Source organism: Ostrinia nubilalis, chromosome 17 (genome assembly GCF_963855985.1).
Source record: "Ostrinia nubilalis chromosome 17, ilOstNubi1.1, whole genome shotgun sequence".
NCBI classification, from domain to species: Eukaryota; Metazoa; Arthropoda; class Insecta; order Lepidoptera; family Crambidae; genus Ostrinia; species Ostrinia nubilalis.
The window spans coordinates 9,130,112-9,148,860 of NC_087104.1; the positions used below are offsets into that span (position 1 = coordinate 9,130,112).

The window sequence follows — 18,749 nt, forward strand, 5'->3', positions numbered from 1 at the left end:
CTAAAAGCAACGTTTGGCTTTATCATATTATGCCTCCCTACAATTATGAGAGCATTTTTATTCGAAGTGAGCGCGTTGTCGCGCCCGCAAAGCGCTTCTGTGTGACAATTTAACGAACAAACAATAACATCAAAGTTCAACAAGACAAATAACGAATTTAATTGCAAGCACTCGACTCGGTCATTACGAGGCGTACACCTACGTCAATTAGTGGCGAAGGCTCGAGTTCAGATTTTTCCGGAAGGGGAAAGTAATAGGATCCTCTGGCGTCTTGTTGGGGGTCGAGTTTGGCTGAACCGTCACGCGCTGTTGAAGCGCCGAAAATTTTAAGTTTAATTTAGGATATGCAGGCGTTTTTTTAACGCGATTATGACGTAGCAGGGTCGGGGGGTGCTGGGGCGAGGAGGGTTGCGTCACGTGCAAGGTCCGCACTCCGCAGCCCCACGCATGCGAGACCGCGGGGCGCCGGCGGCGCATGCGCGCTCCCCCGGGCCCGCCGCCAGTCGCCCGCCGCCGCGCGCCCCAACCGCCCGCCGCGCCGCCAGCCGCGAGTGTGCATGCAAGTGATGACGACTTGTGACTAGTGCCATGACCGTGCTCCGCTGTGCCCTCTTCGCGGCACTCGTCGCCGTCGCCGCCGCCGCCTGGCAGGAGAACGTCAGGCCCAAGGTCTTCGCACAACTAGGTGAGTCGGTGACAGTGCCAGTGAACTCCGTGATCCCCCAACGACACGCCGAATCGAAACACACCGCTGACAGGCGCACCGACAATGTTTACAACGCGTGTTTGGCGACAACGCGCGAGCAAACACCCCACTTACGAAAGTTGCCATGTGTCAAAAGTGACACGAAACGTCAAAGAAATGTAAAGTACACCGTAAATGTATACCTGAGACTTCGATGGGATCGTTAAAAGAGGTCGATCCGGTTCTAATTGGAAGTTTCGGAAGGGTCTCTTCGGACCGAGAAAGGTTATGTTACGAAACAACCAAAGTTCCGTTGTTGTTGTTGTTGTTATCAGAAACTCAGTACTAATGGACGAACTCTTGAAATCTTATGGACACGAAGTGAAAACCTTGGAATAACTATCGTTTGGAAGTTCGCTAAATGATACAAAGTTTATTGAAATGACTGACGCAACTCGCGTTGCTAAGGATACCCCTGGCAGGCGAGGATGTGCGATACAGACCTACTGAAAACAACGTCACGCAATTCTTAAAGAACTTTCGACGCGGTGTTTTACGAACTCTTATTCGAATTTAAGTAAAGTAATTCCAAACGGAAACAAATCAGAAAGAAGCAAAAAGGAAATTGCAATGGAAAATTTATGTCTCTGAACATGAATTTCGATAACATTCAGTGCCATATGTTTTCTAAATAGAATGAACAGAAATGGGCCGAGGAAAGCGCCTTGCGGTACACCCATAACGATTCGAAGTCACGCGACAGTTAGTCCTGCAGGAATAAAGCCGGAGTGCACAACTGTGGAGCTATTGTTTTATTGTGCAGCCTGCATTGCGGGGGACAGCCACGTGGCTCTCATTAGTGGGATACAAAGCGAAGCAGTTTGCTCTGCGTTTTGCAATGTTACGCTCGGATTAGCGGACCACGCGATGTTTAACGTAGCGGATGGAACTTTGTCGATACTGTGGCGGGACGCTTTGTGGGATGCGATTGTTATTGTACGTGTAGGTGGATCGCATAACAATGAGCCGCCTTATCTTGAGTTACGACTTGTGGGCCAGGATGTCTCAAACGATCACGGTTCCGTGAGATCTTTTTTAATACGCTTTCCGAGATATTGGTGTGAACAAAAGTTTTTGAATAAAGTTATCGACATTAAAACGAATCTTTGGAAAGCTACGCTGTTAAATGTTTAAATCACATTAAACGGCTGGGTTTGATTTATCGTGACAATGCTCATTCGGTTAAAGTTACAAATTGAATAGGAATGCACTTAAAACATACCTTTATGCACATGTATCTAAATGTCATAATTGAGTAAATCAACTGAAAGAAGGAGAAAGAAATCCATTTAATATTTATCATATTATACTTAGATCATTGCAACACAGCTTTTTTCTTTCATGGTTTGATTACCAAACTTTGATAATGATGCAAATTCGAAACAAAACAAGAAGGTATTCCCCGAATTCAAATGATTTGCATGATACACTTTTCAAATAATTTGGAGCTATTTTGCAGATTGCAAGATTCGTAGAAATTTACTGTAAATCAAAAGCATTCTCTCTAATTCTCTAATGCATTTTCAGAACGCTTTAGGTATAGGTATATTATGTGGTCTCAGGTAGAGAAAAGTAATCCATAATATGCTAAATATCTATGTAGACCATAATAGGTGGGCAGACGACTATGTTGGTGGTCGAACCACAGCCTTCATGACACATATAGATAGGTACGTCGTAAAAAAAAGATCAAGGAAGAGATTCCAAAAATTGATAAAAAGGATGAAAATTAGGTTGACTATGGCTAATGAAACCGCACATATGGCACACTAATGAATGGTTAAAAGTGTGACGTATCTCGAGGCATTAAATGCTACTGGTGCATATCCTGCGGATGTATCCGGCCATTGTTTTTTGCTTGAATGAAACTTTAATGGGTGCTATTAACATAAACAAAGTTACCATAGCACGTTGCTATTGGGGAAACTATAAAAAGGGTTATACTTAATCAATATTTTGTTGACATTGGTAATGTTACAAGATAATGAATCTAATTGGAAATATGTACGACGTAATTTAAAAAGTGGTATCAGTAGGTAAACAAATGAATGCAACGGAATAATCCATTGAAAACAATCATAAAAGTTGTTTTGACTATTTGAAGTCTGACCTTTAGTCGTGTTAGTATAATATTGCATACGAAATAGATTAAAACAAATAACAATTCGATATCATGGATGCACAAAGTACCTACATATCAATATTATTTCCATTTGAATATGTAATAATACACTCTACCAATTTTACCTATTGATACCAGCCTATTTATATTCTTGTAATTTTCTATTGAATGGATTGCTTCATTCATAAACAGTGCGTCCAATCAAATGATACAAACACATAGAAGCTCGAAATAGTCATCAAGCTGTGAACAATGGAGTAAATAACGCCTCCGAAACTGGATCAGTGAAGCAAGTTAATTCGGATATGATGGTTATTGGACTTGACGCGATGGACATTCGCTTTGACGATATCAACACCTCGGTAATGCGATCCTCCAATCCGAACCAATGGCTGGGTTGACCGCAGTATGTGGTTAAACACGGGGCTAATGTCTTTCTAGGTACGAAGTTTAATCACTTGAGAAGCATTCCTCAACTATATGAAATTATTTTTATCGATGACATTCTTATTCTATCAACTATCAAGACTATAGCACAAGTGCGAAATTATCCTAAAGTCATGTACGTTACGTAACATTAAAAATGTGAATAAATCAAAACTAGTCACACATGAGACAAAAATTCGAACATAGAGTTCAAAGTGACAGAGTACCAACAGATTATTAATATAGACCTTCATTGAATGAAACACGAATTGGAAACAAAAGCAATGAAAACTTTAAGCTGCTCTCAGCGCGAACATAATTTTGTTTTGGACAACATGTTTGCTCATTGCTACTAATAGGTGTTCTATAAAGTCTAGATTTGTTTGACCACAGCGTCCGATAAGTGAGATGCTCATAAGCATAATAGTGTCAGAGTGCGCCTTACAAGATAATTGGTTGCAATCTAGCTAACCTAATTTGTGGGTAATGTAACTGCACACGTCCGTTAGGAACTGATATTACACGACGAATGTATGCCAGTAGAGAAGTAGCCCAGCTGATAGTAAGTTTGATAATAAAGATCATTAAAGAGGAAAAAAGTTATATTCATTTTTACCCCAAAAACATTGACAAAGGAAGGATAGAAAGAGGATCGAAAAGACATAAAAAAATCTGTTGGTTGTATCGAATGCAACTTTCACACTGAAGAGAAATTAAAGACGGTCGAGAAATCCATTTTAATATTATAACATAATCCTGCTGAAAGTATCATTAAGCCAGAAATTGATTTATTGTTAAATATCATATTTTCTATATCTTAGAGCTGAAAATGGTGAAGATCAGGAAGATATAAACGATATCTAATAAGCAAGATTTATGCTAATGATACCTAAGACGCTTTAATTATAATTTGCTATGCACCTGGCGATATACTCAGCAGTAAAACCTATACTGCTAATGCGTCGCTTGATAAATTTAATGTGCAATAAAGAAAAGCAGTTTTACGGTACGGTGGTAGGTAAGTAGAGTAACCTGTACTTGTTGTTTCGACCGGTTCCCTTGGTGTGTGGGTTGTCAGAACTGGATGCAGAAATCTCTGAGTCAGAGGACGATGACTCACAGTGAAAAGGGATTATCATAGGTCAGTTCGAGACTGTTTCTGAGGCTATAAAACTCTTTGATGTTATTTGATTGGCTGTCGATGACTGAGCTGCGTCTGTGTCTGTTTAAGTGCCTACTGATATTACTCACAGTCTGTTATGTGTTTATAACTGGGTGTTTTGTGTTTTTGATAAAAAAGGGTTACTTTTGCACTCAAAGTTACATGCATGTGTTATAGACGGCAGTTTGTATTTTGGTGATAATGTGTTTAGTTTCGTAGAATTCATTATGCTTCCTGGTTTTGGAGTAAATGAGAAGAGGTATAACCAACTGTAAAGAAATCTATCGGTACCTATTATGCTCTACAATTTATTGGAAAAGCATTTTATTCAAAGTCTTTGGAGCATTTATCTAATAAATTACAAAAATAATTTTGTTGTTAAATCCTTTCGAATCCATACTATGGACTAAAAAATATAAAGCCTCTAAAACAAGATTTATGGAGTGCTCAGTTTTAAACAGGTGCCAGCCTGAGGTTCAATTCTTTCGTTTATGTGGCATTATGGTTACCGACACCCTCTTTATGCTATAACAGCTAGGATTATAGAACGTTTAAGTGGCACCATAAAATATCCGTCGCTTACTACCTGAAGAAGAAATAAATTACTTAACAGGATAATGCTTTTATATCCGGGAATGTTTTGTACGTGTCGCAGTATAACCTTATGGGTATTTATTGGACCGTTCGTCAGGACCAATGCGCGGGGGAACAGTTATGCGGTTAGGGTGCATAATATGCTATGCCACTGTTGTTTATGATTGCAGACTGCTGTACAATTTATTAAGTTTTTGGGGTCCTCTAGGAATTATGGCTACACTCCAGCTTATTACAGCCGGGAAATTGAATTAGACCAAGAGCTTTACTCCATTGTAAGCTCTACGCGTTAGCATTTCTAGACAATTTATAACATTACTCTCATTTTAACGTTTGAAAAAGCTCTTGAATTGACCTCAGCCGAAACTTGGACTCATTCATCACAAAGTAGGTTCGGGAATATCGATTGAACGATTTGTAGAGTTCAAACTTTGAACTTTCCCAGTTTGTGATTCGAATTGCTAAAGCTTCTGTTAATAAAAACCGTACCCGCAACGGTAACCGCTAATCAAAAAAGGACAAAAGTTCAAACATTCATCGACAACACGATCACTATTAGACGCGGGAGGAATGCGGCCGGGAGCAAAACAAAATGTGTTTAATGGTAACGCGATATGGTGAGTAATAGGTTGCGCTGGATTTCCAGGGTTGTGGTAAGATGAAAGGAGTTCTTATTGCGGGGGGGTAAGGTGTTTTTTGTTAGTGGCGTGGTGACAAGTAGCACGCACGTGCGTAATGTCTCGCCGAAGGAGCGCGGGGGGTGCTGGCGCCGCCTGGCGGGAGAGGGACGGCTTTATGACGACACGATATATTGTCTTCGCTCAGTGTGGGATTTACCGTATCTTTTGTTTTATTTTTTCGGACACGCCGATTAATTTCTTTTAGTGGGCTGTTCGGGGTCGCCGGTTCAGCTTGCGCCCAAAATCAAATTTCTTTCTTTTGTTTTCCCTGCCTTATTGAAGTGCTCTCGCATTAGCGAGCTCACTCAAAACAACAAAAAATACTGCGGTAAAAAGCCGAGGTCCATTAATAATGGCACTGCATATGTTTTATTGTGTTTGTGTATTTCACATTTCTTCTCCTTTTCGCATTTCGCGAGAATCCATATAACTTTCTTGAATGTGTTTTGAAGATTGCTCACAACTTAAATGTGCGAGAAGAATATTCTTTTATCGATAAGCTGTCGGGAATTCCGTTTTCACTATTTCCATTCCATTTCAACACTTTGGAACCTTTTCCGAGTGTAATAACTCTTTCCTCGAAGAGTAGGTGTTCTTTTTTTAAAATTATTTTACTGCCAATCACAACTCCACGACACAATAAAAATAACAGATTTAAGAAGCTGGATTTGTTTGTTTACAAAGTGTCCCGAATTTCCCTTTTATGATATTAGATTTTCAAAACAAATAAAAGACGCAGGGTATCGAACGGGCCAGCTGGCCTATTCAAATTCGCGCAAACGTGGAAGAATTGAAATCAGAGAAAGATGGCGGATGAATGGTGATTCACCCAACCCCTTGCTGACGATGGTTACGCAAACATTGGTTTAGTAATAAAAATATTTGTTCAAATCCTCAACTTGTAAACGAAAGGGAAGCTTTTTTGTGAAATAGGCCCGACGACTGTACCTAGTCTATTGTAGTGAAGTTTTTAAACTGAGATTAAGAGGAGCTAATCATGGCCTGACGAGGGGAGGTTTTAATCGGTCCTTGCGTTGTTGCAGTTTCTTTATTGAAGGGTTTTTGTTACAATTACTAACATAATGAAGCACAAACGCGCGCTTACTATGCATAGGGTTTGTTGCATTGTAATGGCCTACTCTAACAAAAAAGTTACCCACATGTTTAGAAGTTTTAAAGATCTGTCGATGTCGGAATAAATTTAACGGCGCAGTAAGATTAATGCCCCACTTCCCCATCTGTATGTTTAAGAACAAATCTAAATTACCGTTAGAGCCGCCGTAAAAGTAAACAACATACGCCTTCAGCACAATAAGTTGCGGTGATAAATCCTCGCATTCGTTCTCATTTGCACTCGGGCGCATTAAACCCCTTCTCATTTGAAGGTCCGATGAATGGCTGCGAGTCAATGGGTCGTAAGAAATGGGCCAGTGACGTGAGGCTCCAAGCTCCAAGTGGAACGCACTCGCGGCCATTTTGTCTGGATCCCTCGAGGATTGTGCTCCTCAGTCAGCTGTAAATCTGACGGATAATACCTCTTGCATAGCGCCAAGACGTGCTGTTGCATGAATGAAGTTTTTCACCTTTTGTTTTAATGAAAAATTGGAGCATACAGCCATTCTTCACGCTGCAAAGTTTCAACCCCTGAATAATTCATAAACTTTTTATTTTTCAAGTGGTACTGGTAATTTCTGGCGGCTATTATTAGATGTCAGTAATTGATGAAATGATCATGAGAGCAACAAATTGCAAGCACATTCTAAGGATTCTGGTTTTGAGTGATGCCACAGATGTTGTTATTATTTTCAATTCAACAGCTGATCGTGATTGATCGACGCTGGCTGATCGCTCAAGTAACTAAAAGAATGCTGTCATCGGAATTTGTGTTTGCAAATAAACAATTTATATTCAATCTTCAACTCTTTGTTACGTTATGATGGCAATAACAAGATATTACTTGTCATAAGAAGAATTTTATGGTATCATCTCTTAGATTCTGTAGTCTTATGTAGTTACGCCAGATTTGCGATTTAGTGAACGAACATAACATAATTTCATCTGCCACTTCCAACGATTTTAGTTATTGACTGGAATTTATTAGTTGATGTGTCACATTTACACAAAATATTATTAAATTTTCAGAAACTTCATCCTGTAAATTGTGAATACAAAATGCCAATTTGAAGTTGGATTTGATTTTTCCAACTTCTAATGCATCTACATGTAAACAGACTTCTACTTCGAGCCTGATATCGATTTTAAACTCACTTATTTTTCCATACCTCGTTTAATGGCGTGTACTTTCACCTAAAGCCGAGGGTTCACTGTAGACCGGAGGCCGGTAACGAGCCAGGTGGTGCCACAATGTTCGCCAACAATGGTCCGGGGGTCGTGTGCACCCTTGCGTGCGCCGATATGAATTAAAAAGTCGATTTTTATTGCTCCTAGATGCAAACGCTTAATGAAGTCGGAAAGAAAGCAAGAGTAGCATTGTTATGGGGAAATGTAAGCCATTGGCGGTTTAAGTGGCATTTATTTTGCTTGATTAACTTTACGCGATGTGAATAACGGCTTTATGTCTCGTTAAATTATCGTTAATATTGCTTTTATAGAGCAACGGGATCGTGATTTCGTTTTGTCAATGGAAGACATTCGATTTCGATTCGGGATTGTGATTGTTTTGCTATGTTCGAAAGTATGTGTAAAGATGTGTAAAGTGCACCTATTCGGTTTTATAGAAATCTATATAGGTACCAAATGTCACATTATTGATGACTGTGTTACTTTTCTTGTACATAGATAAATAGATATTTATTCTATTTATTCTTTTTATTCTTTTTAGAAATTCATTAGGTACGTTCCTAAAACAGAAGGGTATTTACCTCTCAACAATACTGAGGGGCATTGTACAAAACGAACTTCCCTGGCCGAACTGGAAACAATTCGACTTGTAAGTCGTGTACTTTGTACGGCATCTGTTTATGCCCTTTCCAAGATCCTGGCGACATTTTGCGATTATCCAGCCAATCACGAGTCCGCAGGAAACATTATAGTGAAGGAGTTCAGTATATTTAGTACCCTAAAAATAAACACGAAGCGTGCGCAAACGCCGCTCCTCCACACTTGAACTTGACTTCGGTTCAACGACCGAGGGTTTAGAACTCCAACCCCACTCTTTTTGCTCCAATCGAAATTCAACTTTACCCCAAGCTTTTTTGGACACAATAAAGAACACAATCTCTTATCAGCGGGGTAGACTGCTTGACAATTAAAATGCATCTTAATGAAACTTTAAAGTAATACCATAAATAAATAAATAATTTACGCGCTTTCCAAAGAGCTATTGTCTCCTTAATGTTAAAACTTTTTTGATAATTTAAATAGAGATGTCCCTGTTTAAAGCATTAAAGGGTTATTTAGAAGCTTTGCAGCTTTTAAAATTATATGATGTAGATTTCAGTGAGTCCCATTCCCATATTTAGGGAGGTCAACACACTCATTGATATGAACGACCTTTGATAGTTAAGAGAGCATGAAATAGCAAAACTTTTTTCTCTTTCCATTCTAATTAGCGAGCAACATCATCGAGTCTATGATAAATTAATGAAGAAGAACATGTGTTTTATTTAGCTATCATCACGATTTTGATGTTTCCTAACTCTACAACTAAAACTGTCCGTAATTATTCATCTTTTTATTAGAGAAGGTGTATGTAGGTAGGTAGGTTAGTTCTTTCAACTCACGAAGGCGAGTGAGCTTTACTTGTGTGTGCACGTGTACGGTGTACGTGTAATGTCTGTCAAAACTTTTGAAAAAACGAACAGCCCCCCTTGACAAAACGCACTTTTTGATCGAATCGAAAATCGAATCCGTCAAAACTCCATACAAAAAAGGGGCTTTTCGACCACTTATCGACTGGTTTGCGATTATAATTTGCACTTTGTCTAGACCCACAGTAGCGAGCCATCACACATGTAAAGCTCACTCGCCTTCGCCACAATCAATTTTGTATCACCGCTTATTACCCAAAAAACATGTAGGTATCCACTCGTACCTAAATAATTCTTCTGGCACGATTCTCAACGAGGCCATTTAAGTTATTAGCTATAGCTCTAAGTAATACTTATTTTTACTACCATTTTACTGCCTCCTTGAATTATTATTATGGATATCTTGATGCTTGTTCCAGCTATTTCTGTTTTGTTAGATTATAATCTACCACACAAAAATGGACCGTAAAAACCGAAAATAGAGTAGTCGAAGCTCTACAATGGGGTATTGTGATGGTGGCAGCGTAGGAGGTTACTTCATTCACGAAACAACGATGGCATATCAAACTAAACACTGTGGTATCTTATTTAATGGTAATAAGTGCGATTTTGTAATAAAAATATAGAGTCCGATGAGCTGTGTCTAATTATACTTGCTTGAAATAAATTTACGCCAAAGGTACTCTTCCACCATATGAATATGTTCTCTAGGTCTTTTCTAGCGATTTTGGAACCTAAGCTCTACATAATTGTATATGGATTTGATACCAAATTTTTAGGGCGTTCAAAATGCGATACCTTCATAGATTTTGTCTAACAAGCATCTATGACATACCTAGTTCGTTATTCGCCAACGTAATTCACTGTGTATTGTTTTAAAATAACATCAAATTTTAATGTAATGTAGGTAATTGAAGCATCAACTGAAATCCAATAACATCGCATTTTAAATTTTTGGAAATATTTTGTTAGAATTTCGGTAAGCTCCTTCCGGCTCTATGCAAAACCATACCATGAAATGTATTGTCTGTGTAGTTTACAATGAAAGTAAAATACAAAGGTCAGTGACCCCGAGACATGTTTAGTAGGTATACTACACAATCCTATGCCCTAGATGTAATGAAACATTACTCCCTAAACCTTATCTCGATTACAGCATCCAACGCAGTTACTTAAACTAATTTATTATGCTGAGTGCTGCCAATTTGTGTAAGTAATCGTTTTACGCAACAGAATGAGTCTGTAAAAACACAATTTTTCTCATCCAATCTCACCATGGGGAATGTGTTAATAAAACATTCGTGGATGCCGGCACGGCTTGCTGCGATCGATACGGCTCCTTTTCTGAACGAATAATTAAGGAGCACGGCAGAGGAGGTGGCCAAGTTGGCGCAGGTTAGTTAATTGATGATGGTAGCAATTTTACATTCCTTCAATATGATATACCTACAAAAGTAAAGTTCAGTAGGCTTGATGAAGAGATAACAGGAATTAGCTTGCATGTGACTACGGCTGTAGTAACCTCGGCTGTAAAAAAAGTAGCGATCGCCTAAAAGTCAAGCTGTAAGTGTACTCATGTAGGTAGCTAGCTAGGTAAGTACTTCATATAAAATATCGCGTTTAGATCAGTGATTCTCTATTTTAACAGTAATCAATATTAAGACTCAGTCAATAAGTTACTTCTACTTTTGTTGGTTGCAATAACTGACTACAAAATCCTGGTGACAGAATGCAAGCGGACATAGGCGTCACATAAACCAATTGGGCGTCGAGTCGGCTTAGCGTTAATTAGTAGAGTCAGGAAATTGACAAGTGACTAACAACAACCGATCGGTCTTTACTTTGTGATGTCCCATTGAAAATGGTTAAATATCTGTAACATCAAGTTTTAACATAATTACAATTACCTATGTACAGTCGCGGAATGAAAAGGTTCGTCACCTTAGTGTCGGTTTTCGCTTGCACTAGGTACTGTAAGAGTCAAACCTGCCAACATAACCGTGCAAGAAACATTGCTGCTAACATTTAAATAAATATGACGTTTGCTAACGAATAAGGTTTATTTTTCTATCCCATCAGTGCAATGTTACAAAATGTAGTTTTTTTAAATTTAATAGATAATGGCAGGTTGAACCAACAAGAAGGTTTTAGTTTATCAATCATATTAATCTTCTTGACAAGTTAAATCGTCAAACAACTTTGATCTGAATAATTTTGAACTTTACTGACGAACAGTTAAAGATTATTTTCTCTAACTCGAGATTATTCTGTAACATAGTTTCAAAAGGCAATATGTGCTCGCGATTCGTTGAAGGAATCAATTTGAAAACTGACGAACCTTTTCATTCCGTGACTGTACATAATTTAATTAATGTTTTGAGAATATAGTTAATAGTCCAGTCAAATTAGACATGAACCCTGCATTAATTCGCATACAGCTGAAAATTGGTACGCATGTTCGGAGCACCATTATGAATTAACTGAGAAAAGTCCCCATCGATCCGACTTGTGCTAAAAAAAAAATTCAAGGTCAAAGTTAAAAAATACGGGTTTTTGAGATTTTCAGCTAAACGGTAAGTTTTATCACAAAAATATGTATGGCAAGGTTTAAGACCATACAATTATCTATCAAAATTGTCTATACCATTTCTCCTAAGAGTCAGCGTTTCTGAGATTCGATGATCCGAAGAGTCAAAAAAGTGTTTTCTTCATAACGGTCTTACACATAAATCTAATGTGATATCGCCTCGTGCCTCGACTCAGCATTGTATCATGATGTGTTGTCGACGTCGAATATAAAATGATCAACCTCAATGTCGACTGTCATCTTTAATTATCGAAAAATGGGTGCAACTTTGACGAAGGACTGCATCGTGAGTTTCTAAGATACGAAGTTTTCGTGTTTATTACGTTTAAGAGCTTTTATATGCACACGTCACTACTCTACTTGTAACTCTATGGTCACTCTTTTAGCCCGACCAAGTTAGACAGTCCAGGTTATAATAATTCGCATAGAGCTGAAAATTGGTGTGAATGTTGAGAACACCATCTTAAATGAAATGTCAAAAGTCCCCGACAATCCGTCATTTAAAAAAAAAGTTTTCGAAGTCCCAAGTTTTTTGAATTGTTTGGCCTAGCAGTAAACTTATCATAATAATAGATAAAAAATAATAGTAGATCATAAAATTATCTATTAAAATTACCTTTATCCCTTTTTCCTAAGAGTCACCAATTATGAGGTAGAACGAATCAAAAAGTTAGTTAAGATGTTCTCGTTATAATTATGCACATGTTTCCACAACACCTATGATGGTTATTTGGCGCATTTTTTTTACCAGGTTTCCCCAGTAGGCCTTTTTTAAGATGTATTTGTTATCCTGTTCGATTTAAAACTATTTTAATAGAGTTGAAGTTGTGGACTTGTGGAGTAGTTAACAGAATGCGAATTCTTCAACTTTTTGCATCGTTACCACATAAACGGTGACTCTTAGGAAAAAGGGGCAAAGACACTTTTAATAGATAATTTTATGATTTACTACTATTTCTTATCATTTCTTATGATAAGTTTACTGTTTGGCGGAAAAATGCAAGAAACTTGGACTTCGTAATTTTTTTTTCAAATGACGGATCGTTTGGGACTTTTGACATTTCATTAAGGATGGTGTTCTCAACATTCACACAAATTTTCAGCTCTATGCGAATTATTATAACCTGGATTTTCTGACTTGACCGGGCTAAAAGAGTGACCATAGAGTTACAAGTAGAGTAGTGTCGTGTGCATATAAGAGCTCTTAAACATAATAAACACGAAAACTTCGTATCTTAGAAACTCACGATGCAGTCCTTCGTCAAAGTTGCACCCATTTTTTGATAATTAAAGATGACAGTCGACATTGAGGTTGATCATTTTATATTCGACGTCGACAACACATCATGATACAATGCTGAGTCGAGGTACGAGGCGATATCACATTAGATTTATGTGTAAGACCGTTATGAAGAAAACACTTTTTTGACTCTTCGGATCATCGAATCTCAGAAACGCTGACTCTTAGGAGAAATGGTATAGACAATTTTGATAGATAAATTGTATGGTCTTAAACCTTGTCATACATATTTTTGTGATAAAACTTACCGTTTGGCTGAAAATCTCAAAAATCCGTATTTTTTAACTTTGACATAGAAATTTTTTTTTAGCACATGTCGGATCGATGGGGACTTTTCACAGTTAATTCATAATGGTGCTCCGAACATTCGTACCAATTTTCAGCTGTATGCGAATTATTGCAGGGTTCATGTCTAATTTGACTGGACTATAAGTAATCCAATGTGACTGGCTGTTCAAATACAAACCATGAAAAGTTATGTAGAGTTCATTTGTTTTTCTGCTTTTTTCTTCTCACGAAAGTATCACCAAAGAACTCTCAGGCACCATTGCACCATCTTAATTTAACTTTGACAAACGTCAAAAATCTGTCAAACTCCATCCAAACCACCGTTATAGTTACGGTCAAAGTAAGGTGGTGCAACTCAGCCTTAGAAATAAGAAATATGAAGAACCTGAAAAACTTGGCCCCTTTTACCCTCACTCTAAACTATTGGCTAACTGACTACGATTCGCTTCCCAAAATAAACTTGTTTTAAGAAAACTTGCAGAAGTGCATTCCGTTTTAAGTGATAGATTTGGTGCAATCCTTTCGAAAATAAACTGTTTTAACTTTGGTGTCTATGGCGCAATGTTTGCTTGAAAATGTTGAGTAGTTAACCTGAAAATGAAGTGCGTTGCTAACGCCCGTATTCACAAACATTACTATGAGATCTCACAGTGCGCGTGGACGCACAGGGTCACACACGAACTAACCACAGAGCTCTATTCTACGCTGAACGATTTAATGCTTCACTTAAGCAAGCATCGTTTATGAAACGGGTGTATGTTGGTAACGTGTGGCTAGATATAATCAATATTGTAAATTTTGGGAGTCCTCTAGATAGCTTATTGTAATAATATTATTTAATATTCTATTATACTATAAGTATATAGGGCTCTATGCTACGCCATGTAAAATTTAAGTGGAGTCGAGATTGGGACTCGGGTGACCAAAATTCGAAATTGAAATAATGTATTTTTACATCTTCTTTAATTTTAACTTATTAGTAAGAATACTATCATATGTCACATACCTACCTACCTATTAATATTTCTTTTCAAAGAGGATGCTTATTCCAGAATGCAACTGCAAAAGACAGCAATACACAACAAATACCTAATCCCTAAAAATTATGACATTGCAAATGTACGAGCCCACAAGCTTAGATAAGAAACTTAGAAATCTCACTCTACTTAGATGTACTTTGCCATCTAAGTCCTACTTAGTAAGTGCAGCGTGGCCATCGTAGGGTGTCTCAAGACGGCTACTATGACGCTAATCCAAGTGAATCTCGATCTTGTGGCATTGACAGAAGAAATGAAATCCTCTGACGTTTGTCCGACGTACTTCTCCTGTTACCAACTTGACTTACGGTTGCTTACTTCCTCACTGACATTGGATTAGTTCTTCGCGAGTTCTGATAAGTTTCCGATGGTATTATGATTCTTTAACTTATACGCAGTGGTTTGCCGTTTGGCTGTAAATGTTGTTTGGAAATTTTTTCGTATCATTCCAGATTCCAAATATCCTGTAAAAATGTCTACAGTAAACGTGATTAATAGTCGATAAAGGCCATTAACATAATAATATACTCTTGCCTTGCTCTACCGCCCCTTTGGGACAAGATATTGGTTGATATGCTGATAAGCTGGTTGAGGATTCTGGGTGAAGCTCGCTTCCACCTTCGGCCTGATCGTCACTTACCATCAGGTGAGATACAGGCCAAGAGCTTCCTCGTTGTGGATGAAAAAAAAGTAAAGTAGTACTATTTGTTATGTGTAGGTAAATATGTATGTTAATTATGTAGTTTTTATTGTCTTCACTACACACAGTGACAGTGAAATGTTGATATAAATAAATAACTAAGTGGCGAAAGTTACCCAGTCACCTTTGTCAGCCTCTAATTTATTCCAAGAAATACCATTTATGAGCAAGGCAATTAAAGTTCGTGCACTTTTATAATTACATTATAGTCATTTTATGTCAATAAAGAATTTATTTATTTTATTTATTTATAGTATCCTTTATTTACTAGGTCTGTAGAGTCGCTCGTAAGTTGATAACTTGCATGCACTCAGTACATTTCCCAGTCATATAGGTAGCTCTAGTATCTATTACTTACTAACAGCATTCTTTAGATAGCAACACAGACATAATGTTGCCAACTTCAGGATATAAAACGAAACAAGGTCAGGAGTTTCTAAAGTGATTGTGGCGCATGTTAGCTTTTTATGACACATGTCAACCATAATTGGTGGGAGCGGCCGTTCCCAAGGGATGCAGGGACTCCACGTGCCGCGCCAGTGTGACCTTTATGGCCTTAGCAATTAGGTTACACTGGCCATTAAAAGTTATTTGTTATGATGGAGTGTGGTCTCTTCCTCTTTGAGGAATGGTAGTGGATTGTTCGAACGCCACTTTTCGGGTTAGTCCCAACGGCCCCGGTGGAACTGCCCCGTCAACGGGGCGGATGGGAAAAAGTGTTTCAACGACCCCGGTAGTCATAGTCTTAGCGTTCAACGGGGTGGATGGAACACATCAAGTGTCAACCACCCCGGTATATCGTTTAACGGGGCGGATGGATCAAATCAAGTTTCAACCACCCCGGTATTTCACTAAACGTGAAAGATGACACAGATCTAAAAGGTTCCACCTCGGTATTGCATACCGAAAATAAAACCTGTTAATAAAATAAATAAAAAATATGTAAATAATAATCAGTTTTATTTAACAGTCACTGTTTAAAACATCTTCAGCATAAAAGTAAGTTTAATTGTCACAAAATATTATGGTCATAAACCTATAGATTACGTTTAGAATCACAGATGCGCAATTGTATTAATCAGTCAATATTATAAAAATCTAATAGTCTAATGTGATAAAAAGTCACTCTAAAATTGTTACAAAATATTATTATTTTAGAATCACAGATACGTAGTTACATTAGTCAGTTGTTGATTAACAATAAAAGTAAGTTTAACTGTCGCAAAATATTATGGTCATAAACTTAAAGATTACTTTTAGAATCACAGATAATCAGTCAATATTAATAGCACTCTAATAGTCTAATGTGATAAAAAGTAACTCTAAAACTCCTCACTAACAAATAATAACAAGGAAATCTAAAATTTTTACAAAATATAATTATTATTTAAGAATCACAGATACGTAGTTACATTAATCAGGTGTTGATTAACAATAGTACTTAAACTACTACTTAAATAAATCATTAATAAGACTCCTGTACACGATTACACTGCTAAGATGCTGACAGATTTTCTACTTGTTTTGAAATCACTTCATAATAGGAGGCGTCGCTGAGCAGTGTGTTTAACAACTCTATGATATTCGGTTGCTTTTTTTAATTGTTTTATTAAGCTTTTTGTGTCACGCCTCAAGCATGTAAGTATTCCGGTGTCTCTCTCCGATTACGCACCAGATTGGAATAAACTTGTCTCGTAACCACTGACTGAGCATAAATATTTGCGGAAAAGCTACAGCAACCGAATATCATAGAGTTGTTAAACACACTGCTCAGCTACGCCTCCTATTATGAAGTGATTTCAAAACATGTAGAAAATCTGTCAGCATCTCAGCAGTGTAATGGTTTACAGGAGTCTTTACTTTGGCACGACTTTATTATAGAAAAAACAAAGGAATTTTTGAATGGCCAAATGACAGTAGGACATTTTCTAAAAAGTTTACGATAGTTATTAATTGATTAACCAATGAATACCGATTAAAGTACGAATATTAGATTATAGAAGTAATAATCGTATTTTTTTACAATTATATTTTAATAATTATATTTTATTTTGAAACAATTTTAGATTTTTTGTTATTATTTGTTAGTGAGGAGTTTTGGAGTTACTTTTTATCACATTAGACTATTAGAGTGCTATTAATATTGACTGATTAATGCAATTACGCATCTGTGATTCTAAAAGTAATCTTTAAGTTTATGACCATAATATTTTGTGAAAGTTAAACTTACTTTTATTGTTAATCAACAACTGATTAATGTAACTACGTATCTATAAATTCTTAAATAATGATATTTTGTAATAATTTTAGAGTTAGGTACTTTTTATTACATTAGACTAATAGAGTGTTATTAATATTGACTGATTAATGCAATTGCGCATCTGTGATTCTAAAAGTAATCTATATTTTATGACCATAATATTTTGTGACAATTAAACTTACTTTTATGCTGAAGATTTTTTAAACAGTGACTGTTAAATAAAACTTATTATTATTTACATTTTTTTTATTTTATTAACAGGTTTTATTTTCGGTATGCAATACCGAGGTGGAACCTTTTAGATCTGTGTCATCTTTCACGTTTAGTGAAATACCGGGGTGGTTGAAACTTGATTTGATCCATCCTCCCCGTTAAACGATATACCGGGGTGGTTGACACTTGATGTGTTCCATCCACCCCGTTAATCGCTCAGACTATGACTACCGGGGTCGTTGAAACACTTTTTCCCATCCACCCCGTTGACGGGGCAGATCCACCGGGGCCGTTGGGACTAACCCAGATTTTGCGAGATATACAAGAACACCATTAATATAAATTGTAGAGTCGGCATTACAGACTACAATTGTACAATGTTGGTGCAAAATAGCACATATTATAATACTACAGAGCAGAGTTTTGCTTGATAGACCGTAGCCTGTACGTTTTATGGGAACCAGATAACGGGATTAAGCATGTGTAATAAGCAATATGTTTTTTATAGATGTGCATTCTTAACTTTATGAATCTCTAATAATTGATTTATTTTCCAACAAAAAGCGGAATAATGTTACCTGAACATTTTTCTTTCATTTATGTTATTTACTAAATAAAATTATAGACAATTAATTAGTTTTGCCAGCATTCAGGAAACCACTAAGGTTTGTGTTAATGCTGTTGCAATTTATGACATTAGTTATGGCATTCTCTTCTAGTCAATTTTGGGCCAAAAACATTAGACTATTGATAAAATGAACTTGCTGCTAAAACTAAAATAAAACGTAAAGTTAGGTACATTATTTTCTGTATCAGTTTTTTCCATCACCATAACGCCAGTAATACACCAATTAATATTAAAACA

General features: G+C 37.1%; 1 protein-coding gene across 1 annotated transcript in view; it reads left to right on the forward strand.

Annotated features, from left to right (window-relative positions):
* Positions 1–525: 525 nt before the first annotated feature.
* LOC135080028 (semaphorin-1A) overlaps positions 526–18,749 on the forward strand; it is a 451,301-nt gene continuing 433,077 nt past the window's right edge. The window contains exon 1 of the mRNA XM_063974699.1: positions 526–685. Coding sequence (XP_063830769.1) covers positions 589–685 — 97 coding nt within the window. The 5' untranslated portion in view covers positions 526–588. The remainder of the gene's footprint in view (positions 686–18,749) is intronic.